Source organism: Botryllus schlosseri, chromosome 3 (assembly GCF_051294905.1).
Source record: "Botryllus schlosseri isolate E-star chromosome 3, Bs_hap1, whole genome shotgun sequence".
Lineage (NCBI taxonomy): Eukaryota > Metazoa > Chordata > Ascidiacea > Stolidobranchia > Styelidae > Botryllus > Botryllus schlosseri.
In genome coordinates this window covers 27,674,770-27,701,740 of record NC_137238.1, presented here as the reverse complement: position 1 = coordinate 27,701,740, position 26,971 = coordinate 27,674,770, and the positions used below count along the sequence as shown (strand labels likewise).

The 26,971-nt window shown below is 42.1% G+C and overlaps 1 protein-coding gene across 1 annotated transcript; it reads left to right on the top strand.

Moving 5' to 3' along the window:
- On the top strand, positions 1–26,971 carry LOC145436295 (uncharacterized). Its single transcript, XM_080313661.1, has 7 exons — positions 1–317; positions 1,481–1,541; positions 4,279–4,347; positions 4,767–4,951; positions 5,603–5,698; positions 7,854–8,046; positions 25,652–26,971. The coding sequence occupies exons 1-6, from the start codon at positions 213–215 to the stop codon at positions 7,992–7,994; spliced, it is 657 nt and encodes a 218-aa protein (XP_080169787.1). The 5' UTR covers positions 1–212; the 3' UTR covers positions 7,995–8,046; positions 25,652–26,971.

The following is a 26,971-nucleotide window of genomic DNA, read 5'->3' as shown; positions in this document are numbered from 1 at the left end:
TATGTTTGTCAAATTCGTCTGTCTTGTGGTAGATCACTTTGAATAAAGTAAGAAACCGTGCTGCACAATCTTCTTATAAATTATATGAGTTTGAAACAATATTATTTATTGAAAAGACGATATAGTTGGCATATGCAGCAGAGAAAGATAATGTGTAAAATTGCACATAAGCATATATTGTCTCACAATTAAATTCTTTTTTAGATGGTAATATGATTTGTGATATCATAAATTCAATCAGTAATGCAATATGTAAATTTGAATATGTGATGTTTTTATTTTTTCTCCTTATTGTACAGTTAGCGACGGAAGCGAAAGTAAGTGAATTTCGAAACCTTTGATAATTGTAATTAGTCTGTTTGGTTAGCCATGTGCCTCAACAACAGTCGGGCGTGCTGCCGAGTATTCTTTATTGGCATACCGCTTGTTGCTCTTTGGGAATATGGTCCTGAACACATTTTGGGAAAATTCGTCCATGAAAGCTTTTCGCAGGTTGCAGCGCTAATGCTGAATGATATCGTGGTGTCATGCGCATTCAGGCACGGCAGGTTGTCAGGACGCGGGAATATTTGTATGGGGGGGGGCAAACATACGGACCGCGGGTAGGATTCTGCACGCAAAAGAATTCTGAATGACAAAAAAATACAAAGTGCTAGTAATAATTCAGGACATAACTATGATTGATTGAGGTTTTCATCAAAAAGTAGTATGCAAATGTCGAACATGTTCTATGTTAGTTAAAGTGACCGTCCGAAGGCAATGTTGAGTTTCCACTAGTCACCGTCTATAACCCGTCTGTGACATTGACATCGAATCCGAGAGTCTTCAGAGTTTCAAATCAGAGTTTTCAGGTGAAATGGACGATTGCTAAACCACTGCATGGAAATTACACAGTGCTCGAAGAACATAATTTAAATGTGTATGGTGGCACTGATACGTACCTTTCGACTCAAAATATCCCGGCCTCATCAAGTTATTTGATCTATTCTATCCATCCATGTGCAGTGTGCAGCACTCTTGCGGCAACCATATTCTAGAAATATGCCAATTTATACAATATAGTCGTCACCCGACGGTTAGAGTCAATGTTCGAGTTGTTTATAACTGTATTCAATGGTTCAATCATGGAGTTGTTGGAAATCCATCGTAAGCGAATAATGGTGTGTCTAGGAAAGAGCCCCTATGATCGGCAATGAAAAACAAAGCGATGGATTCGCAAGTAACATTTTGGAATGAATTGACCGGCCTGTTTTGTAGGCGATCAAAAGGTTTAAATCCAGCCCGCGACCAAAATAGAGTTTGATATGCCTTTAGCAGACGGATTATCTATCATTTGAGAGCGGTGTGGGACCAGTCAATCTGGAGCTATCTTGGAGTTCCATTCTTTCAATTTTGGTCGCAATAAATCAATCGGGAGGGCCCATTATAATATTGTCGTCAGTGTTACTGCTCAGAGTTTATTAGCTATTCCTTTTTGCAGGGTGATGTGTTTTGCGGAAACAGTAATCCTCTATCTGAATCTCACGTTACTTATTGTTATGGTAAGTCTTATCTTACGCTCTATATATGATTTTCCCCATGCCTTTACTTGTCAACAAGATAATTTTTAAACGATGACAGACCAATGTATGCCTGTCACTTGGCGTTACCATATTTTGGAATCGGGAAAGGAGAAGGCTTTTGTCAAATGATATAAGTTAGTTTACCAAAATTGAAAACAAATGATTTCGAAATATTTACTGGAAATCTTGTTGAGTTGACTCGAACATTTGCATAACGTATTTGGCGTCATTTGTGGCGATTTTCAGTTGACCCTCTCCATTAGCCTAGCTGTTAAATCTGCAAAGGACGACGAATTTCCAAAAGGAGGACATTTCGGCGTCCTCTTGTATTGTAAACAAAACATGCATCTTTAAAAACTCTATCGAAACGTCAACAAATAATATCTAATAAACCTTAGTTATCTCTTGGCATAATGGTATTCATTAAGCCCAGTAACAGACTCTACAGATCGCTGAAGAATGAATGGTCCAAAACCTGACATTGGACAACTGCAATCAATGTTGTAACCAAGTCACGAGGTTCAGAGCCACAAGTCAATCTCACTTTTATAGTTTTGAGTCGAGTCAAGTCGAGTCATTTTCAATTCACCACCGAGTCAAGTCCGAGTCCAAGTCACGTAATAGAGTGTCAAGTCCGAAGTCATGGTATTAAGACTCGAGTCAGAGTCCAAGTCATTGTGTTGACTGATCAGATCCGAGATAATCTCATGTGAAACCCACTTTTTACTGCTCTGCTCGGTGATATCGATAGCTTCGCATTCATAATATAATCATTTTTCTCACTTTTAACGGTTTTCTGTAGCATTTCCAAGTACCAGTACTGATAGACGAAATAACAATAGTGTGATAACTTTACCATTCTTCGAAATTACAATGAACTGCTTGTCTTGGTAGACCCATTCGCGAGTCATATGACTTGGTCCGAGTCATGCGCAATGACTCGAGTACAAGTCGAGTCAATACACAAATTGAATCGAGTCGAGGTATTTTTCATTTTTAGGAAAATATCTCGATTCAAGTCGAGTCACCAAAAAATCGCGACTCGATTCTGACTCGACTCTCTCAAATCAAAACGAAAGCATGGGAACTATACTTCAAGAAACAATTTTCCAAACAATAAAATAATTCGCGTGAAACATGGAGATCCATAAATCGTGCTATCAACAAAATATCCAACTCTCAGGCACCTAACACAATAAAAGATTTTGTTTCTGATCAAATGGTCTCTGATCAATCCCGGATGACTGAGATCTTTGATATTTTCTTTTCTACCATCGGTATACAAAACTCTCATAGTTTTGCTCGAATGAAGATTTCTATTACCATCATATTTTTGGAAAACGTCCAAGTACATCATTCTATCTTCAACCAACGTCACCAAATGAAATCATAAGAGTTCCATATACAATGAAAAACAATAAAGCTAAAGGTCATGATCAACTACCTGTCATTATTATCAAACACATAGGAATTCACCTGTTAGATAGGCCTACCATTGCTAAATTATTCAATTTCCCATTTTCTTCTGGGATGTCCTGCAAGACTCTGCGGCAGACGAAAGCGAGAGTGACGCGCACTTTCCACGGAGGTAGCCTCGTTGTGCTGAGGGTGGTCAGCGAGTAGAAGTAGCGGACTCAGTTACAAGTAGAAGGAGAACGTCTGAAATTTTGTCGAGAAATGTCAACCGCGGACAATCTATCGCTGACCATTCTCTGTGTGCGGTGTCGTCACAATGTTGTATCGATGTTCGTAGTCGTCGTGACGTCGTGGCATGGCTTGCACCGACCGTCGTGACGTGATAACCCGATATTGCACCTGTGGTAGCCTACCTGCATTTATATGCGGTGACAAAACCAACGCAAACAACTATATCGACCCAATTCGAAATTGTCACCGTTTGCCACTCTGCTTGAGAAAATATTATTTCAGAGACTTGACAGTTATCCTAATAGAATGAATACCTTAAACTAAAATCAATACGGTTTTAGAAATAACCACACAACCTCTCAAGCTACATCACAGGTTACCTTGATAATATATAAGCTCATTGACTCTAAATATGTTGCCACTGGCTTGTTTTTAGATCTGAAAACGGCATTCGACTGTGTCAGTCATTCCAAACTAGTTGCTAAACTTGAATTCTATGGTATACGTGAACTTGCAAATATGTATTTCGAAACATAGTTAAATAAAAGGAAGCAATTTGTCCATATTGGAAATACGCGTTCACAATTACTACCGATACAGACGGGCGTACCTCAGGGATCAGTTTCCGGCCCCTGTTGTTCATAATTTACATCAATGATAATATACTGATTTCATATTGCCACCTCGTCGTATGAGTTATTGTTCAAGCAAGATCAAGAACATAACACAATCCTTCAGATACCCACCAACATCATACAAGATTTTCTTCTAACCTGTCTCTGTCTATGAAACACAACTCTCCCACTCTAGTGTAAAATTCAATCAGCTTTATTGGTGTCAATGCTTGGAATAAGCTGCCACCTAATCTCCGTAATTTAGACTCTTGTGCATTTAAAAAACAATGTTTTCATTCTCTTATCTCTCACTACCACTAAATTGTATTTGCATTGTATTTCAAATAGTTCCATTACACCGTGTCTAGTTTTTCTTTTCGTTCCTTAGTTATTTTTTATTATTATTTTATTCTTTAGTCATACATACTGACAATGCTGTTCACTTATCATTACAGGCGTGACAGCGTACTGTTGCGGATACCACCATGAAAGGTGTTGTTGGGACTCCATATGGAAAGTGTGGTGTGAGTATCTGTATTCGTATTGCATTTGACATTCAGCAATAGTCAGTGAATAATACAATAAATGTATATTCGTCATCTGAATCATGCGATGAATAATATAAGCCTCCAACGAAGAGGATTCATACCAAGTCAACTGTACTACGAACCCTTGATCATAATGATACGTGATACGGAGGCTATTAGTCAACAAACGACGTACGACTATCCTGTAACGCAAAGCGTTTGCATTTCTTTTTCATGTCTTTATATCTCAAGATATATAGATATCATATATCCCAATGAATATATCAAGAATTGGAGTAACGTTTGCAAACGGTGTCTTAAACTGCTAGGTCTGCATAACCGTTACAGACCCACCGCAATATATCCATCGAAATTGGATAAGAATACTTACTAGCTGTTGTAAACATGTCTTTCAGGGTTTTGGGTCGTGGTGCTTGTAGTATTGGGGGCGTTATTCTCTTGCATCGGTTACTTTTGCACTTGCATGAATGATGACTGGAGTAGCGAGGGCCGGACGAGCCCTTTTTACGCCTTCGGGGATGGTATTCGGAGACGTTTCTCTTCGCCGCAGGGCATCGCCGATGAAACAGATCCCTACAAGGTACGTTGCACATCCCGTCGGTATACAAAAGGAATATATTTCTACACGCTAACATTGCATGGACAATGAACACATTGCGTTGTTTTTACGAAAACTAGTTCGATGTCACATGACTCTGGGATTTCCGGTAATATCAAATATACTTTACACGCAAAGTACGCTCAATGATAGGTCGAATGGTCTTTTTGTATGAAACTACATGGTATCATTGCGAAGTTTGCACGTGAAAGCGATAGCACTGGAGGTTATATACACTGGCACAGTCGAGTGGGCCTTTGCGTGAAACGCTGTTGAAATTGATATCCCTCCAGACTCTAGCAGATGCGTGGCATATAGTCAACTTCCTTTCATGAAAATCTATATGGTATGTAATGTCACGTCGAATGGGAACTAATGTGATGCAAAGGCCAATGATACGACTGTCCGAGGGGTGACAAGTAGCGTAATGGTACCTTCCATCGGTGCAACCCCGTGCAGGTTCGAGTCCGACCGAGAACTACTCCAGGATCCACAGTGTTGTGGCTTTATCTGGGTTTCTCATTGACATTCAATGTTTTTTTTATGTAATTCACAATCATACAAACAGCCAACTCTATTGGGCATTACTGTCGCGCCTCATATTGTCAGTCTGAATACGCATTTGTGTTGCAGGACTACAGAGCTCAGTCGGTAGTTCTACCTCCATACTACCCTTCTACGAGTTCGGTACCGGTAGCAAGTGAGCAGCCTGCGTCTAGGACCTATCCAGTGAGTTGTCAAGGTTCATGTTATCGAAGTCAAGATGCAACAGCCGATCCTGTTTTGGAAAGCTCTATGGTCCGACTCCGGTCGGACCTCTCAGCCGGATTCTAGAAATGACCGTGTTCCGGTCCAAAAAAGTCCGATAATAATTATCTACTCACAGGATGGTATTGGATATTGATTGAAACAATGCAAACGGTATATTAAAACTCAAAGATCAAACCCAATCCTTATCTGAAGTAATTATGTTAACTTGGACTTGGCATGTGGTTTATTTCCATGAACGTTTCACTTTAACTATTGATTCGAGGGGGAAGGAGGTAAGGCTGTCGGTGTCATATTCTTGGTAAAAAGTACTGATCCGGCTCCGATCCGACATCGACCGTATCATAAAAAGTACTGATCCGGCTCGAGCCAAAAATGAGAAAATCCGGCCGGATATCCAATCCGCCTCCGGTCCATGCTCCGCCCTACTACGTACTATAGCTGTCGAACCAACTATTTTGAAGGTTCCAACCATCCCATATCGCATACGTCGGCTATATCGGGTGGTAATTGTCCGTAGGCTCATACAACATCTTTTTGGAAAGTATTTACACAATTATGGCATGATTTTATAACTAAAAAAAAGCAATTTTTTTTCAAAGGCCCTTGTTTAAAACATAGATTTAAACGGTGTTTTAAACAACCATTTGTTCTAAATGCCACCCTAGCAACAAGTGTAAGTAGTGACCTTCAAGACATGTCAAAACTATTTCAAGAAGAGTTAGAAAAGAAAAAGTCTGATGATAAGTAGGCTACTCGAGTACATAGTTTCAAAACCTAGATTTGCTCGAGAGCTGACATGCTTTGAGCAGTTAATCGGAGGTGGCAACTTTGGAAATTACAATATATATCTTCGTGAGTGTCGAAAAACGACTAATGTCACTACAAATAGGTACAATACTTACATACTTTTCAAGATCAGATCCAAATTTTAAAAAGTATGTAATGTTGCCTACAAGTCTGAAGTGGAAGAGGTCAAAATGAGTTATTATCTCCATAACCGAACCGAAATATCCGCTCGTCGGTGTCATGTTGAGATTACCAACGTAGAACGTGCCGCCGCACAAGTTGTACCATGCCTATAGGACAGGGGCGGGCAACTCCTCCAGTCGGCGGGCCGGATATAGGAAAATTAGGATCTTGGAGGGCCGCATTGCTGAATCGATACATTATTCGCCCATCTATCCACATATACAATAAATAAATCGTATTTAACGAATGTATTTGAACGACAGCAATGTAACTTCAAAGCCATTCCTCGCCAATAATGACGAGAACAGTGTGGATTTGAGAACAGCATTGTCGTACAGGCACCACCAGTCCACCATGTCTGATTCTCTCTGATCAATCAACATCTGGTGCAATTCTTAATTAAGATTTGAAGGCGTTCGATAAGCCCGGTACCCCAAATTTACCAAGATATCAATTCATTGGGGTTTAGTAGGTGACGAGATAGCGTGGTTGTTCCGTTCAACTATGTGGCCTCTTTTATCTCGATATTGAATTTATGCGGCCCGAGGCCTCCACGAAATTTGAAAGTGGCCCCCGATCCGTTTTGAGTTGGCGACCCTTGGCATAAGATCTGTCTTACAAAAGCCTAGAAGTGTGCCGTGCTACAAGTCGACGGTTACGAAATCAAAAATAAGAAATATATGCCTGGTGTAAATGACCATAGTCGACAAACACCATGATTACCACAAATGAAATTAGGGTTGAGTAGCCTACATCGTGAATGCCGATAATGCAATAAGTCTTCTCGCTTCGACGAATTTACGCGTAAGCTGCACCCTCACTCGCTGCGCATACATGTGTATAATGACTTAGTCATTAAAATATGTCGTATGCAAGCAAGTAGTGGGGAATCTCGAAAGACTGGGGCCGTGGGCCACACTATCATATAAGACGGAAAACTGTCCGCGGGCCGTATGTTGCCCGCCCCTGCTATAGGACTATAACATCACAAAATGTCACCTTGAATGAAGTACAGAGCAGGATTTATTGTCGTAAAATCAGAATCATAACCTTGTTTCGTACCATGCGAGGAAATAGAACGGATATACGCACGGGAGCGACACTGGCAACTTACCATGAAATATAATATGACGTTTTCTTTTAGGATTCGCCACCGCCCTACACGGAGCAGCCCTCATCTGAAAATACCCCGCTTTTACCAGTTTCCACGTCGGCGTCGTACGTAAACTCGCGACAAGATTTAGCGCCAAATCCAGTTACTGCAGGAACATTACCACCGCGATAAAACTTGTCTGCTTTTCTAATGGCGCTAATTTTTTTTTGTCTAATTAATATAAGTAGTAATAGTAATGTGCATTAGACGCCGTTTCGCGATTTATAAAGAACAAACAAACATTATCAAGATAATAAACAGTGTAAGAATTAGCTCATTCTCAGTTTTGCAGCAATACTCGAGGGGAATTCCCTTCTGACTGTGCGGCAATTAAAAAAGGGGGAATAATTACCGATAGAGAGAAAACGAACAAAGAATCTGGATTGACCTTTGTACTCAGACATGAGACCAGACATGGGGTGATTACTTTATGAATGTAATCGATTGCGATTACGATTACTTCGGAATCACGCGATTACGATTACGATTACGATTACAGCAAAATCAGGAAGTAGTCGATTACGATTACGATTACATTGAAAAAGTAATCACGATTACTCACGATTACATTTGTTTTGCTTAGGACTATAATCTTAAATGATATATGGGAAGGCAATACAAGGATTGCGATGAAAAGGCTTAATGAGATATCAACTTTCTTCATACATCTTGCGTCTTTTGCTTATTACGTCATAATATATCAATTGCACAACTTTATAGTGCATGATTTATCGCATCCAACGATTTGCATTATTGCCAGGTCTTTACCTGCCGCGCCCCAAATTCCTTAATAGAGTGGGGAGCGTGCTCGAAGGGGACTCAAAAGTATTTCGTAAACCAACAGATATTATAGAGCATTTTCGAGATTTTAATTAATTCTTGTAAATGTTTTTCGAGCTTTGCGATTCAAATATCTCTAGTACAGGGGTCACCAACGCGGACCAAATGAGTCGTCCGCGGTCGCTGTAGTAGTGGTGGCTTTTGGGGTGGGCGAGGTGGGCGGCCGCCAGGGGGGGCTGGCCGAAGGGCTCCCCTATTTGGATTATGCGCTTTTTTCAGGGATAATAACGAATAAACGTGGAAATCCGTGTAAGGCAAGAATAGGATTCCGTACAGATGTGTCAATCATCATCAAATCTCTGCATTTGTTAGAAACGTACCATATCCCGATAATCATCACGTCTCTGCATGCGGTAGAATTACTTAGTTTTAATGTCGTCTATCTTTGCACACATGAAAAAATAGACATGGCCGAATCCAGCACCTGGCCAAACCTTGATAGATAGATAATAATAACAGATGCGAAAGAGGGGTCTGGGGGGCGAAGCCCCCCATAAGTTACGGATAGATACTTATAGGGCGGCCCCCGGTAAGTCTCGCCCAGCCCCCCCCCCCCCCCCCGTTCGTATGGCCACCACTGCGCTGTAGCCAATATCAAAATGAGAGATTTGATAGTTGAAGCTCGTTTCATATGAGCAGCAGTTGAACATGGGTCGGCCGACGCCAAGGAACATACGAACGCAGTCGCTCGGGGCATTGCTTGTCTTCGTCCACGCGGCGGCTCAACGGAAATCTATATAGTTAATATTCCCGAGTCTAGACGCGGAGATCGGCGCTTCTGCGCGCACTGCAGCAACGCAACTGAGCTTGGAGGAGCTGGTGTGAGTCCCTGCGAGTGAGCGTTTTTTTCTTGGTAAGGGGCGGAAACCCGGCCCAGTGCTCTGATTGTCTTACTCTAAGTGAAGAAATCCAACTGAACATGGATAAACGACGGGAGTAGGCTACGTGGTAACCCGTCGGTCGTCGCAATAATCAGTACACATTACACAAGAAGTAGCTTTTTGTTTCAAAGCAGTTGGTGACCCCTGCTCCAGTAGATAGCTGGGTTTGAAATGCATACCTGTTCCCCTCAAGAAAAAACATACATAGGCTATATTTTATGGGAACAGGCATTTCGCAGCCGGTCATTACCGCGCCACGATCCCACAACACACCAAAACATATAAGCAGTTTCGGCCAACACGCAACTCCACGGGATGTGATACCAAAGAAATACCTTGGCCGAAACTTAGGGTATTTTATTGTCAATAGCCGCGCTGAGTGGGCGGGACTAATAACTCTTGTCCTTCCAATCTGGTCCCACAATGCAAATGTCACCCGGCGCATCCACAAAGGAATAAAGCCATGACAATTTGTGTGTGCGTCTCACAAAAGATATTCTTTTAGTCTGCTACGTTTGGGCGAGTACAATATCTTGTGATTATACAACGGACTGGAGGTCGCGAATTAACAACATACAGTAATTATAACAACATACCAGATGCTATGAATATGAATTACGTGCCCCAGCTTTACAGGTAAATCTTACACTCGGGGCTCAGAGAGGTTATAAATGAATAGTAATATAATGCAATTACCAATATTATTGACGAAATTCACTTTTGAAAGTTGACCAACGGTTGAACAGGGGAATTGCTGTTTTGGCTGAATTGCTGATTCTAGCTACAACCCACGCTAACATGTCAGGCTATATAAGCGGATGGTTATGGCGGCAGGTCCAAATGCTAAGTAACGAACTGTGAAATAACGATTGACGCCCGTTTCAAGTAGTTATATGAGAATAAGATATGGTTAACATAAAAATTCTGCCTTCAACTTAATACATATACAGCGAGCTGCTGTTACGAGAAACGGCTAAGCACGGCTAGGTTATGATATATATCAGCAGCTGTTTATTTGTAATGCTTCATTGTGGAAACTGCAATGTCTTATTCGACGAGTACAAAATTCCGAATCTTCGTCAGGTGCACGTGCGTACGTAGGCCTCCTGCTCGCCAAGCAGCAATGGTAAACAGCGTTTTACTAAGCACAACTAAACATTAATACATAACTTACTATTTGAAACTATAGGCAGAGTGGTGATCAATATCCTGCTGCGAGATAGCGGCTTCTGTAGTGTATTGATAACCTGATATACACCACGGGAGATGTTCTTACAATCACACTACAATGTCCATCGCATGTCTGTTTACTATATGTGGATACTGGTTACGCAATGACGAGCGGAGCTAATACTTCTGACGTAATAATGAGTCAGTGGCGTTTTAAAACAGACGTTTGTGCTAACGCTAACGTGGTATATTATCTCATTCTTGTTCACGAATATTCAGTTTATGTCATAGTCCTTGTACAAACAAAAAGTAATCGTTCATTCACAAACAAATCGATTATATATGGGAAGTAGTCGATTACGATTACGATTACTTCGGATTTTTTTCGAATGTAATCGATTGCGATTACGATTACTTCAAAATGCTGTAATCGTCGTAATCGATTACGATTACTAATCGCGATTACCCCATGTCTGCATGAGACTGGAGTAATTCTACTTGTACTTTTCCACTCGCCTCCTGATTATAATACATTGTAATTTTACTGTATTTTTCCACGATCCATAGCTGACCTCGGTTTGTACTCAGACTGGAGTACTTCTACTTGTACTTTCCCACTCCTGATTCTACCTCGCCTCTGGTACACGAGACTTGTGTATTATTTTTTTATATTTTCCCACGAATAACAATGGATCGACTTTTAATTTCAATGGTGTGCACGCCGACGAATCGGTATAGTTCTCCTGGCTTGACTTGTCGCTCCGCGGTGGGTTGATTAATCCAATTGCGTGTAAACACGATGGGATTTGGGAATATTTGCCCGTCAAACATGACGTCAGTATAGTATTTGTTACTTTGGATCCGTATGTGAGATCCCGGATCGTGTTTTAGGTGGATTGTCAACGCGTTCGGCCAGACGAAACGATGCAAGGTAACGATTCTGGTCTGCGTCATACTGTCGTAGTGGACCTCTTTTTGCTCCCTGGATAGTAGCGAGTATGATCTTTATCAACACCTCCACGCATATTTACAATATCATACTAAGGAACTATTGCTTCGGCAGCCACGCACTGTCGTATGAATTCGACAAATTTCGCTGCAGACAGTCAGTTGTGTTCGCGTATGTGTCGTGAATATATCCTCAACACACGTTATGCCAATACCCCCGAGCATATTTACAATATCAGGAGCTATTGCTTCGGCAGCCACGCACTATCGCTCGAAGTCGACAAATTTCGCTGCAGACAACCAGATGTGTTCGCGTATGTGTCGTAAATATATCATCAACACATGCTATGCCAATACCTCCAAGCATATTTACATCATACTTAGGGTTCTGGTCAGGTTGATTTAAATCATCACGTGTCGACAATCGCTCGAAGCCCGTCAACTGGTATTTTGAAAGCTCCCGGTATGGTGTATTATTGTGTATGGATTGTTGCGGTATTAGAATTGTGGTTACGGGTCGTTGACGGTGCGAGGATCAGGTTTATAGTAGCTATAACTACTTAGCTCGGATGTTATACGACGCGCTGCTATCGTTGCTTTGTCCAAGACCTGATTCCCGATAATCGATCTCGCTGTCGAAAATGACATGCGGCCGCGTAGACTGCATAGCGCCATTTTGTTTTGTGATCCATCCTGCTGTGCCGAGGATCGAAACATATCCTCAGCACATGTTATGCCAACACCTCCAAGCATATTTGCGGCATCATACTACGGATATATGGATTCGGGGGAGTGTTACCGTCAGAGAATTGCTGTGTCACGCCTTCGGGCCTTGCATTTTCCTCTCGGTAACTGCGAGTACGATGTCAGATTCAATTGTACAGTGACGAATCTGGGATAGCTCGCTTTAGCGCGGATCAGTGGACCGACGTTATTTTGTTGAAACACTCTCGGTTGCGGTGGTGCAATAATGGGGGATGAATTGTGTCAGATCATACGAGATGCGATCTAGCCTACTTTCGGTGAGGTGTAAAGATGAGCGAGAGATTTCGAATTCTGACTCCACCCCGACTCGGGTTGCCAAATCAAAGTCCAGAAAATGTGGCTAGCACGTAAAGTCCTGTTATTTTCACATGTTGTGAGGACAAAATATAGTATAAATCCGACTCTCAAGGTCATTTGGCCGCATCCAGACTGGCTTCCCTGAAAACTGATGAAATCTGCCCCGGGTCCGGAGATGTTTCGTGACCTCCCCCGTCCAGACAAGATTGTTCTGCTGTAATATAGGTGTCGTTGTATAATAATTTACGTACAAGGAGACTTGGTATCGACCCTTTGGCGGAATTCTGTTTGGTTCGTCTGTACAGGTGTTATTAGTGCGATCAGATTTGGCACCTCAAGGAGTATATTGATAAAAATCACACAACGATGACAATAACTTTACCGGTCAACATTCAGTCAACGGTCAACGATGCGGTGTGATGTACGTAACAGAGATGAGCGGATTTGAAATTTCTATGTCCTAATCCAATCCAAATCCGAACCTTCAAATCCAAATCCATATCCTAATCCATAACTTTTTCATATTCAAGTCCATGTTCAATCCTAATCCGATTCCAACTGGAAATTCAGAAAAAAATACTATTTTATGCAATGGAGGGATTCGAAAATTTTCTTTCACAACCAACGATTCACTTGATTCAAGATAACTTAGTAACCATAAGTACATTAATAACTGATCTGAATAAAGTTTGTCGCCATTCGCCACACGACATTTCAATCTCCCAGAAAATATGTAAATCCAATCCAAATCCTAATCCGTTCTGAAAAAAAATGTCTAATCCAAATCCGACAAAATTTCACAAATCCTGTTTTTTTCAAAACCTAATCCTAATCCATGCTCATCTCTGGTACGTAAATCAGCTGTGATCAATCGAGCGTGACACAATCGCTGTCAGTCATCAATCTGCGACTTGACAAAACTCGCGTTTTCGGGTTGACAGCAACACAGTGCGATATATTTGATGTCCCCGTCGACCCTCCTAATAGGGTTACCATGCGGCCTCATTTAGGGGAGCATATGTCCTCCATTTCCAAGATATGTCACCCAATTCACCTAAATGTACTCTCTTTCTGTCAGTTTGTCCTCCTTGTTAGCTCAACATTTCCAAAAAAACACCACGAGTAACGCAAAATGTGGGCCTAGATTACGAAAAGTCGGGTACGTAGCCAAATCGGAAAAATTACCCTATGATGGTATTGTGCAGGCTATTACGTGGATACGCGGGCGTGTGTAAACATGTGAATAGTAAAAGCGCCCCAAACTACCATGAAAAAAGATCGAGCGCACTCGACCATGACGGGGCCCACCTTAGTACAGCCAAATGATCCCATGTCGTACCGGGAATAGCCGAGGTGGTGGTACATCATTCTCACAAAATGTACTTTGGAACGCGTGTGAAATCGACATTGTCCGCTACTCGACTGACGCAAGTCGCCACTGCAGTCCCTCTCTGTGTATACACAATGTGCTGAGCACTGCAGATCCAGACGAGACTACGCATTCTGGCGAGGTTATCGAGATAGCTGGAGCGATTTACAACACATGCTACATTTACTTCAAACGGAATGACAAAATATGGTTTTGGAGTACTCAAGTAGTTTTAAGGGAATGTCAGTATCGTGATATCGCTTTCTATCCTAATTATAAAAGAGTAGGTCCCCATAAAACTGTCGAGCTCAAGCACGTTGGTAACTGTGATAGTAGACAAAACTGACTCGAGTACCTCAGAAATAGTGACTGTATTTCGTTGCTGACCACGCGCCTGTTTATTCACACCGACTGACTCTCGTAGTAAGCAACTGCGCCCCCGTCATCTTCTTATTGCTCAAATAATTTTACAATACACGATATTCATTCTCATTTGTCGATAGTTTTATCAGCACAAAAGTCACAGTTACACAAGTCTCGTAAATAGGTGTCGATACACTACAATCGTTTTATCGCCACTATTTAACTCATAGCCCGATCACACGACTGACGTTTCCGCAGATCAATTTTTGACGTTTGATCAACTCTTGCCTGGTTATGGGGTTTCTAATCACAGGGCGTTTGAGATTCGGGTGTGTCTTTTCGATACGTTGCTCAAACTCGATACCTTTCGTTCGGAGTACGTATTCGCACTGCGGAAACCATTTTACATGTTCTGTCCAAACCTCGTCTTCACGGTCCCAACGAAGCCCGCCGTCACAGTAAAAACATTTGGTTCTGTCCGAATCGACGTAGTAAAACCCCGCTTTTGCTAACTGTTCAACACTAGCCTTAATTTTATTCGGTTCCCAGCCCTTGTCGAACGTTGCGATTCTTTTTGACAACGACGACATGAGAGGGTTCACGGGTTTAAGACAAGGAAATAGTTGCTCAAGACATCGCTTTTCGTCCTCGGAGGGTTCCTCTGGTTCTTGCAGATGTAAAGTGAGACGTCGTATTTTGTCGTCAAGCAACTTATCCAAATTGTCTCGTTCGTACTCGGTTAACGCCACATTCCCCGAATCGTCGCCACGTGCAAAACAACAATCCGAGCGATACGTCAAGTGTATTTCAGATATATCGTCTGTAGGCCTCCAATTGCGGAGAACGCCGGAGCAGTTGAAGCACTGCGTTCTGTCCAGGTCACCGAGGTAGAATAAACCTTGTTTTGCCAACTCGCCGACCGCCCGTGGTATGGGATAGCTGGGCCATTTCTCAAAGGTTTCGCGACGCTCCGACTCCTTTCGCAAGTCGAGATTCCTAACCCGATGCTCGTGCTCTTGATCAACGATATTCGCAAAGTTGATGTTGGCGTTTCCAGCGGCTTTAAACTGTCGCAATAAACTTTTGAAATTCGATTTCACAATAGGTATGTTCAAAGCGTCTCGTACACAATTCGCGTCATGACGCCGTGCACTCGACCCAGTCCATCTTTCTAGGTACACACTACATCCAAAGCATTTGATTTTGTCTTCAAATCCTAGCCAGTAGTATCCCTCAGACGCTAAATCGGTGCGTGTTGCGTATGATACTTTAGAGAATTTGGCGAACGTGGCGAGTCTGTATAATTCAGTGCGGTGTGAACCGGAAGCGATATACACTCGTTTCTGTCCGGGCGGATCAGAGTATCTCTCCATTGACGTTATGCCAAGCTCTTTCATAAACATGGAGTACTAAGACAGAGCTTTTTGTGTCTAAACCTGTACCATAGCTCACACATATATATTCCTAGTTTATCCTTGCGAGCTCTATCGATTACTGGTTGGTTGTACTTTTATGTGTGATTGACAACCGTCAGCTGTCGCTATTGCACCATTTATATATGTGTTATACCAGGAGCGGTCAACTTCTGCAGGCCGCGGGGCGTGTATAGCATAATTAGGTACTCGGCGAATTGCTAAATCGATACATTATTCGACCACCGATCAGCATATGCCAGGAATAAATCGTATTCAATCAATGTATTTTAACAACAGCAATGTCAATGCAAAGCCGTATCTCGCCGATATTAACGAGGACAAAGTGGATTTGAGAACGGTATTTTTATACAGGCACCGCCATGTCTGCTTCTCTCTCACGGTGCAATACTTAAATATAAGATTTCATAGTGGTCTATAAGCCCGATACCCTAAATTGACAGAGATATCAATTCATTAAAGTTGTTTTCTAACGACATTACAGAGGCCTGGCCTATTTGCAAGACCTCATGGCTTTGGCAAACTTACTAAAGCGGAAATTCACAAAGTCACTTGCGTACGTGCTTTCATGCCTTTGAATGTTTGTTATCATCGAGTCTGGTCATAAATAGACATGGGGACAAATTTGATGCGTTCAGCACAATTTACGTTTACCACATCTCATTCCGGACCGTAACCGATCGTTTACCGCACCCTCTATATAGCAAACGTCGCTTTTGCTCATAGGTAAGCCGATGATCTGTGAAAACACATGCGCTAACGTGCCATTTCGTTATTCCTTCAACGTCACATGACCGCCTATGAAGGCTTTTTGGGTGCCCACCAATACAGTGTTGAAACGTGATCCATAGGGACCCCACTGCGTGCTATACGCCTAAATATATATGTTTACTCGAGTATACACCTGGTGTGGAGCAGTGAAGTGGATGCAGAAAGTAAATTAGACAACGCAAACCAGTTGACAACGTCGATTAATATTTTGTCAAGTGACTTTTGAATGGATGTTATTTGTTTGTTGTTTGATGGATAAGATTGTATTCATTCATAAACTACTAATATACTTCTTGTGGTGCTAAACCTGATTATACAGATGAATCAGACAGTATTCCGCCAATTGGGACTAGTTGCCTGTCGTCGTGATTGATCTCCTAGTTCGCGGTGGTAACAAAAAAAATGTATAACACAAAGTGTAAATCGTACAATAGCGACAACTAACTGTTGTCAGTCGTCCACAAAATTACAGATAACCAGTAATCTATAGAGCTTTCAAGAATAAACTAGGGGTATAAGCGGTTAGCCCTAACTTATCGTTCCACAACTGATTAATCCTATTTCGTCACGACGGGGCTAGGGAGTTGTAGCCTGTACGATATAGTAAATCAATCTCAAAATCTAATGCAATCCTAATCCAGCAAAATTTCACAAATACGTTTTTTTCTAAATCCTAATCAATACTCATCTCTGGCGTATACGTACAAGTTTTGTCAAAGCAACAGATTGATGGAGCGTGGCTGACATTGATTGCGACACTCGATAACAGCTTCTTCCGGTGGAGTTTTTCGAACGGTAAATCCAAGGCTAGGTCGAGGGGGTCAAACAGCATTTCTCTCACGGTAGCACTCCGCCGAGTCAATACGTCCATAGTATGATATGTTTCGCAACTATGTTTTGTTGGGGGTGATGAGGATATTTTGCGGTACACGTTTTTCACAGGTTGCAAGTTACGATTGGGGAAGACGTATTTTTATATTTATACCGCTAATTTCATTAGATTGACTAGAAAACAATGTCATTTCTTCTGACTTGACTACCGAAATACCCGTCAATTACTTGTGTTGTGCGAGTTAGCTAAATGAAAGGTCACTCACCGAAATCGATCAGACCGACATTTCGCGTTATTCGTGGTGTTTTTTGTTATTTTAAGCTGAAAATAAGGACAAAATTACAAAAAAGGAAGACATGGGAAAAGGAGGAGGACTTTGGTAGCCCCATAAATATAAGGATCGATGTGAACATCAAATGTATCGCATTGCTGTCAACCCGCTCGAATATGCGAGTTAGTCAAACAGGAGAGTGTCGACTGACACCGTTTGTGCCACACTCGATTAATCACAACTGGTTTGTGTACATCACACCGATATTACAAGCATTCGAACGACGAGTGATGACCGTTGAGTTTGCCGACAGTTAAGATGTTATCGGTGTGTGATGGATAAGATTTTGCCAATATACTTCCTGTGGTGCTAAACCCTACTGCAATAACAACATATGTACAGACAAATCAAACAGAATTCCGACAATGGTTCGATACAAAGTTTCACTGTACGAAAATGAATATGCAACGAAACCCCGCATATCGTGTAATGACAGCAGAACCATTTTATCTGGACGGAGGTGGTCATGAATCGGTTCCGGACCCTCGAATTTCATCGCTTTTGAGTGAAGTCGGGACTGGATACGGCGACGTATCTTTGAGAGTCAGACATATACTAGATCAGGGGTCTCCAACACGCGGCCCGCGGGCCGCATGCGGCCCGCCAAGTCATATTCTGCGGCCCGCGACCTGATTTGAGATTTCAGAAAAAAAACTAAGAAAACCAATTTGAAATGCTAAAATTGACTACAGTCTCAACTTGTTTTGTGTTGTTTCAAAATAAGCTATTCTCCTGTGTCCAACATCACTATTCGTCACTAGCCAAAACGGCTCTGGTGATGGCAACAGCATTCCATCGAGGGAGAATCAGCTGATATGAATGGGCATATTGCCTTGACTTGCAATGGCCCAAACACCGCCAAGACCAAGACGCATAGAAAACGGCTCAGGGCAGTGGTTTACAAACTGGGGAACGCGAAAGCATCAGAAGGGGAGGCGGAGCTGCGCTCAACTGAAAATTTTTTCGCGCTTCGCGCGATTTACCTCTAATTCATCGTTATTGCTCTGTGTATAGGCCGGAATTCATCTTATAGAGCTCTCTCATCATCAATCATAACCTTCCATGCCATTAAACTAGCCGTTGGTATTGCTAGCTTCCTGGTTGCATTTTGTGATATGACGATTTTTCAGTATCATAAAGGGGGGCGTGTCTAAAAAAGTTAGAGAACCACTGGCTTAGGGCTTTCCCACAAGATCAAACTTTACGTGGAGATGGTATGTCAGCTAGTAACGGATCTCCCTAGTCCCAATATCGCTCAGCTAGTAACGGATCTCCCTAGTCCCAATATCGACTCCTTAGTCGCTGAAAAGCGTTTCCACGTATCGTGCACAGCTCACAGTTCAAAATAGCTCAGCGTCGTACTGACGTAGAGTTTTAGAACGTGGTTGCCTATTTTAGATCGATATCGAATTCATGCGGCCCGCGGCCTCTACGAAATTTGAAAAGTGGCCCGCGACCCGTTTTGAGTTGGCGACCCCTGTACTAGATTTTGTCCTCACAACATGGGGAATAACAGGACTTTGCGTACCAGTCTGGATTTACTCCAATTCGTAGTGCAAACAACCTTTCGGTACACCCGATAACGCGCGTCCACCCCTCCAAACACATAGTTACGGGGTATGGCGGCGACCCGGAAACTCGGGGCATAGCTTATTAGTAATTTTACGCGATCATTTTTTTTTTGTTACCACCGCGAACTAGGAGATCAATCACGACGACAGGCAACTAGTCCCAATTGGCGGAATACTGTCTGATTCATCTGTATAATCAGGTTTAGCACCACAAGAAGTATATTAGTAGTTTATGAATGAATACAATCTTATCCATCAAACAACAAACAAATAACATCCATTCAAAAGTCACTTGACAAAATTTATCAACCCCCGTATATTAATCGACGTTGTCAACTGGTTTGCGTTGTCTAATTTACTTTCTGCATCCACTTCACTGCTCCACACCAGGTGTATACTCGAGTAAACATATATATTTAGGCGTATAGCACGCAGTGGGGTCCCTATGGATCACGTTTCAACACTGTATTGGTGGGCACCCAAAAAGCCTTCATAGGCGGTCATGTGACGTTGAAGGAATAACGAAATGGCACGTTAGCGCATGTGTTTTCACAGATCATCGGCTTACCTATGAGCAAAAGCGACGTTTGCTATATAGAGGGTGCGGTAAACGATCGGTTACGGTCCGGAATGAGATGTGGTAAACGTAAATTGTGCTGAACGCATCAAATTTGTCCCCATGTCTATTTATGACCAGACTCGATGATAACAAACATTCAAAGGCATGAAAGCACGTACGCAAGTGACTTTGTGAATTTCCGCTTTAGTAAGTTTGCCAAAGCCATGAGGTCTTGCAAATAGGCCAGGCCTCTGTAATGTCGTTAGAAAACAACTTTAATGAATTGATATCTCTGTCAATTTAGGGTATCGGGCTTATAGACCACTATGAAATCTTATATTTAAGTATTGCACCGTGAGAGAGAAGCAGACATGGCGGTGCCTGTATAAAAATACTGTTCTCAAATCCACTTTGTCCTCGTTAATATCGGCGAGATACGGCTTTGCATTGACATTGCTGTTGTTAAAATACATTGATTGAATACGATTTATTCCTGGCATATGCTGATCGGTGGTCGAATAATGTATCGATTTAGCAATTCGCCGAGTACCTAATTATGCTATACACGCCCCGCGGCCTGCAGAAGTTGACCGCTCCTGGTATAACACATATATAAATGGTGCAATAGCGACAGCTGACGGTTGTCAATCACACATAAAAGTACAACCAACCAGTAATCGATAGAGCTCGCAAGGATAAACTAGGAATATATATGTGTGAGCTATGGTACAGGTTTAGACACAAATAGCTCTGTCTTAGTACTCCATGTTTATGAAAGAGCTTGGCATAACGTCAATGGAGAGATACTCTGATCCGCCCGGACAGAAACGAGTGTATATCGCTTCCGGTTCACACCGCACTGAATTATACAGACTCGCCACGTTCGCCAAATTCTCTAAAGTATCATACGCAACACGCACCGATTTAGCGTCTGAGGGATACTACTGGCTAGGATTTGAAGACAAAATCAAATGCTTTGGATGTAGTGTGTACCTAGAAAGATGGACTGGGTCGAGTGCACGGCGTCATGACGCGAATTGTGTACGAGACGCTTTGAACATACCTATTGTGAAATCGAATTTCAAAAGTTTATTGCGACAGTTTAAAGCCGCTGGAAACGCCAACATCAACTTTGCGAATATCGTTGATCAAGAGCACGAGCATCGGGTTAGGAATCTCGACTTGCGAAAGGAGTCGGAGCGTCGCGAAACCTTTGAGAAATGGCCCAGCTATCCCATACCACGGGCGGTCGGCGAGTTGGCAAAACAAGGTTTATTCTACCTCGGTGACCTGGACAGAACGCAGTGCTTCAACTGCTCCGGCGTTCTCCGCAATTGGAGGCCTACAGACGATATATCTGAAATACACTTGACGTATCGCTCGGATTGTTGTTTTGCACGTGGCGACGATTCGGGGAATGTGGCGTTAACCGAGTACGAACGAGACAATTTGGATAAGTTGCTTGACGACAAAATACGACGTCTCACTTTACATCTGCAAGAACCAGAGGAACCCTCCGAGGACGAAAAGCGATGTCTTGAGCAACTATTTCCTTGTCTTAAACCCGTGAACCCTCTCATGTCGTCGTTGTCAAAAAGAATCGCAACGTTCGACAAGGGCTGGGAACCGAATAAAATTAAGGCTAGTGTTGAACAGTTAGCAAAAGCGGGGTTTTACTACGTCGATTCGGACAGAACCAAATGTTTTTACTGTGACGGCGGGCTTCGTTGGGACCGTGAAGACGAGGTTTGGACAGAACATGTAAAATGGTTTCCGCAGTGCGAATACGTACTCCGAACGAAAGGTATCGAGTTTGAGCAACGTATCGAAAAGACACACCCGAATCTCAAACGCCCTGTGATTAGAAACCCCATAACCAGGCAAGAGTTGATCAAACGTCAAAAATTGATCTGCGGAAACGTCAGTCGTGTGATCGGGCTATGAGTTAAATAGTGGCGATAAAACGATTGTAGTGTATCGACACCTATTTACGAGACTTGTGTAACTGTGACTTTTGTGCTGATAAAACTATCGACAAATGAGAATGAATATCGTGTATTGTAAAATTATTTGAGCAATAAGAAGATGACGGGGGCGCAGTTGCTTACTACGAGAGTCAGTCGGTGTGAATAAACAGGCGCGTGGTCAGCAACGAAATACAGTCACTATTTCTGAGGTACTCGAGTCAGTTTTGTCTACTATCACAGTTACCAACGTGCTTGAGCTCGACAGTTTTATGGGGACCTACTCTTTTATAATTAGGATAGAAAGCGATATCACGATACTGACATTCCCTTAAAACTACTTGAGTACTCCAAAACCATATTTTGTCATTCCGTTTGAAGTAAATGTAGCATGTGTTGTAAATCGCTCCAGCTATCTCGATAACCTCGCCAGAATGCGTAGTCTCGTCTGGATCTGCAGTGCTCAGCACATTGTGTATACACAGAGAGGGACTGCAGTGGCGACTTGCGTCAGTCGAGTAGCGGACAATGTCGATTTCACACGCGTTCCAAAGTACATTTTGTGAGAATGATGTACCACCACCTCGGCTATTCCCGGTACGACATGGGATCATTTGGCTGTACTAAGGTGGGCCCCGTCATGGTCGAGTGCGCTCGATCTTTTTTCATGGTAGTTTGGGGCGCTTTTACTATTCACATGTTTACACACGCCCGCGTATCCACGTAATAGCCTGCACAATACCATCATAGGGTAATTTTTCCGATTTGGCTACGTACCCGACTTTTCGTAATCTAGGCCCACATTTTGCGTTACTCGTGGTGTTTTTTTGGAAATGTTGAGCTAACAAGGAGAACAAACTGACAGAAAGAGAGTACATTTAGGTGAATTGGGTGACATATCTTGGAAATGGAGGACATATGCTCCCCTAAATGAGGCCGCATGGTAACCCTATTAGGAGGGTCGACGGGGACATCAAATATATCGCACTGTGTTGCTGTCAACCCGAAAACGCGAGTTTTGTCAAGTCGCAGATTGATGACTGACAGCGATTGTGTCACGCTCGATTGATCACAGCTGATTTACGTACCAGAGATGAGCATGGATTAGGATTAGGTTTTGAAAAAAACAGGATTTGTGAAATTTTGTCGGATTTGGATTAGACATTTTTTTTCAGAACGGATTAGGATTTGGATTGGATTTACATATTTTCTGGGAGATTGAAATGTCGTGTGGCGAATGGCGACAAACTTTATTCAGATCAGTTATTAATGTACTTATGGTTACTAAGTTATCTTGAATCAAGTGAATCGTTGGTTGTGAAAGAAAATTTTCGAATCCCTCCATTGCATAAAATAGTATTTTTTTCTGAATTTCCAGTTGGAATCGGATTAGGATTGAACATGGACTTGAATATGAAAAAGTTATGGATTAGGATATGGATTTGGATTTGAAGGTTCGGATTTGGATTGGATTAGGACATAGAAATTTCAAATCCGCTCATCTCTGTTACGTACATCACACCGCATCGTTGACCGTTGACTGAATGTTGACCGGTAAAGTTATTGTCATCGTTGTGTGATTTTTATCAATATACTCCTTGAGGTGCCAAATCTGATCGCACTAATAACACCTGTACAGACGAACCAAACAGAATTCCGCCAAAGGGTCGATACCAAGTCTCCTTGTACGTAAATTATTATACAACGACACCTATATTACAGCAGAACAATCTTGTCTGGACGGGGGAGGTCACGAAACATCTCCGGACCCGGGGCAGATTTCATCAGTTTTCAGGGAAGCCAGTCTGGATGCGGCCAAATGACCTTGAGAGTCGGATTTATACTATATTTTGTCCTCACAACATGTGAAAATAACAGGACTTTACGTGCTAGCCACATTTTCTGGACTTTGATTTGGCAACCCGAGTCGGGGTGGAGTCAGAATTCGAAATCTCTCGCTCATCTTTACACCTCACCGAAAGTAGGCTAGATCGCATCTCGTATGATCTGACACAATTCATCCCCCATTATTGCACCACCGCAACCGAGAGTGTTTCAACAAAATAACGTCGGTCCACTGATCCGCGCTAAAGCGAGCTATCCCAGATTCGTCACTGTACAATTGAATCTGACATCGTACTCGCAGTTACCGAGAGGAAAATGCAAGGCCCGAAGGCGTGACACAGCAATTCTCTGACGGTAACACTCCCCCGAATCCATATATCCGTAGTATGATGCCGCAAATATGCTTGGAGGTGTTGGCATAACATGTGCTGAGGATATGTTTCGATCCTCGGCACAGCAGGATGGATCACAAAACAAAATGGCGCTATGCAGTCTACGCGGCCGCATGTCATTTTCGACAGCGAGATCGATTATCGGGAATCAGGTCTTGGACAAAGCAACGATAGCAGCGCGTCGTATAACATCCGAGCTAAGTAGTTATAGCTACTATAAACCTGATCCTCGCACCGTCAACGACCCGTAACCACAATTCTAATACCGCAACAATCCATACACAATAATACACCATACCGGGAGCTTTCAAAATACCAGTTGACGGGCTTCGAGCGATTGTCGACACGTGATGATTTAAATCAACCTGACCAGAACCCTAAGTATGATGTAAATATGCTTGGAGGTATTGGCATAGCATGTGTTGATGATATATTTACGACACATACGCGAACACATCTGGTTGTCTGCAGCGAAATTTGTCGACTTCGAGCGATAGTGCGTGGCTGCCGAAGCAATAGCTCCTGATATTGTAAATATGCTCGGGGGTATTGGCATAACGTGTGTTGAGGATATATTCACGACACATACGCGAACACAACTGACTGTCTGCAGCGAAATTTGTCGAATTCATACGACAGTGCGTGGCTGCCGAAGCAATAGTTCCTTAGTATGATATTGTAAATATGCGTGGAGGTGTTGATAAAGATCATACTCGCTACTATCCAGGGAGCAAAAAGAGGTCCACTACGACAGTATGACGCAGACCAGAATCGTTACCTTGCATCGTTTCGTCTGGCCGAACGCGTTGACAATCCACCTAAAACACGATCCGGGATCTCACATACGGATCCAAAGTAACAAATACTATACTGACGTCATGTTTGACGGGCAAATATTCCCAAATCCCATCGTGTTTACACGCAATTGGATTAATCAACCCACCGCGGAGCGACAAGTCAAGCCAGGAGAACTATACCGATTCGTCGGCGTGCACACCATTGAAATTAAAAGTCGATCCATTGTTATTCGTGGGAAAATATAAAAAAATAATACACAAGTCTCGTGTACCAGAGGCGAGGTAGAATCAGGAGTGGGAAAGTACAAGTAGAAGTACTCCAGTCTGAGTACAAACCGAGGTCAGCTATGGATCGTGGAAAAATACAGTAAAATTACAATGTATTATAATCAGGAGGCGAGTGGAAAAGTACAAGTAGAATTACTCCAGTCTCATGTCTGAGTACAAAGGTCAATCCAGATTCTTTGTTCGTTTTCTCTCTATCGGTAATTATTCCCCCTTTTTTAATTGCCGCACAGTCAGAAGGGAATTCCCCTCGAGTATTGCTGCAAAACTGAGAATGAGCTAATTCTTACACTGTTTATTATCTTGATAATGTTTGTTTGTTCTTTATAAATCGCGAAACGGCGTCTAATGCACATTACTATTACTACTAATATAGGGATGGTGCGAAGTCCTGAAAAGGTTTTGATTGGTGTGAGCACAAGCGTTTAGGAAAGTTTCTCAGGTTAAACACGAACGTAAAGACATGGCGCCACAGTCCTAATTCCAAGAAAATGTGTTTATTTAGATCAGGGGTTTCCAACCTGGTGGCTGTGAGCCTTTTGGGGGAAGGCGTGATAAAATTTGAAAAGATCCGTCATCTCTGAATATACTCCACTTTAAAAAAATATGTATTAGAAGGTAATAAAAATACTATTACAGCAATAATCTACTTATTGATCTTGAGTTGACTTTTTTCCCTCAACGCCATACCGGCAACTAAGATATTATCAGGGCAAAGACAGGCTCAATCATCACGTTATCGAAATATCTAAGAACTCAGAAATACTTTCATGTTTATTGTATGTTGTATTTATATTATTTTATCATTGTACTTATCGGTTACTGTATAAACCAGTTTTTTAATTAATATAGCATTCTATATTTTTGACATGGTTGAAAAATTGAGGTCATGGATTTTTCATAGGCTGCCACAGTGTAAAAAAAGGTTTGAAACCCGAGATTTAGCTTTCTATATGTTAAAGTTTTGGCCAACCCTCACCGGAATTAGCAATAATCTGATCTGATTTTTTTGAATTCGCATCAGTAATAAAGAACATTTGTTTTTCGGTCGACGCTCATGTCTATTTAATATATAACCGAATCAGTATAGTAATCAGTCAGAACTCAGAAGGCACACCCGGTAGCACATCTATCTGACTCTAACGAAACTTGCAGGTATATTTCTAATAGATACAAGGTCACTTTGTGACAGTAAGGACCCGCATTCATACCCAATAGGCATGATAATTTGCGTAGCCCAATAACTATTTTTCACCTCCGACCCAAACATACCAGTTACCAGTTCGATTTCTTCAGACACAAATAACTGGGTAAACGGATGGGAATATATACGCCAACATGCTAACATAGCGTGATACTTCAAGCAAAATCACTGGTTTTGGGTTAAATTTGATTTCTTGCTGTCAATGAATATGAAGCTGAAATACAAGGAATTTTGATCACCTGATGTTAAGAATACTTGCAAATAGTTATTTCGAAGATATGTTCACAGGGGAAAGCCTATTAAGATTGGTTTGTGAACGCGACCCAATGAATCAAGGTTCTCATACCAAACACGTACCTTTACAGTTTACACCATCCCTATAATCATTCATTCATCCTGTATCTGTTCATCCCGCGTTATAGTAATAGTGTACTCTGTTTAATATGAGTTTGTGACTATATGTCGACCGATCTATTAAAATTGTGTTTCCAA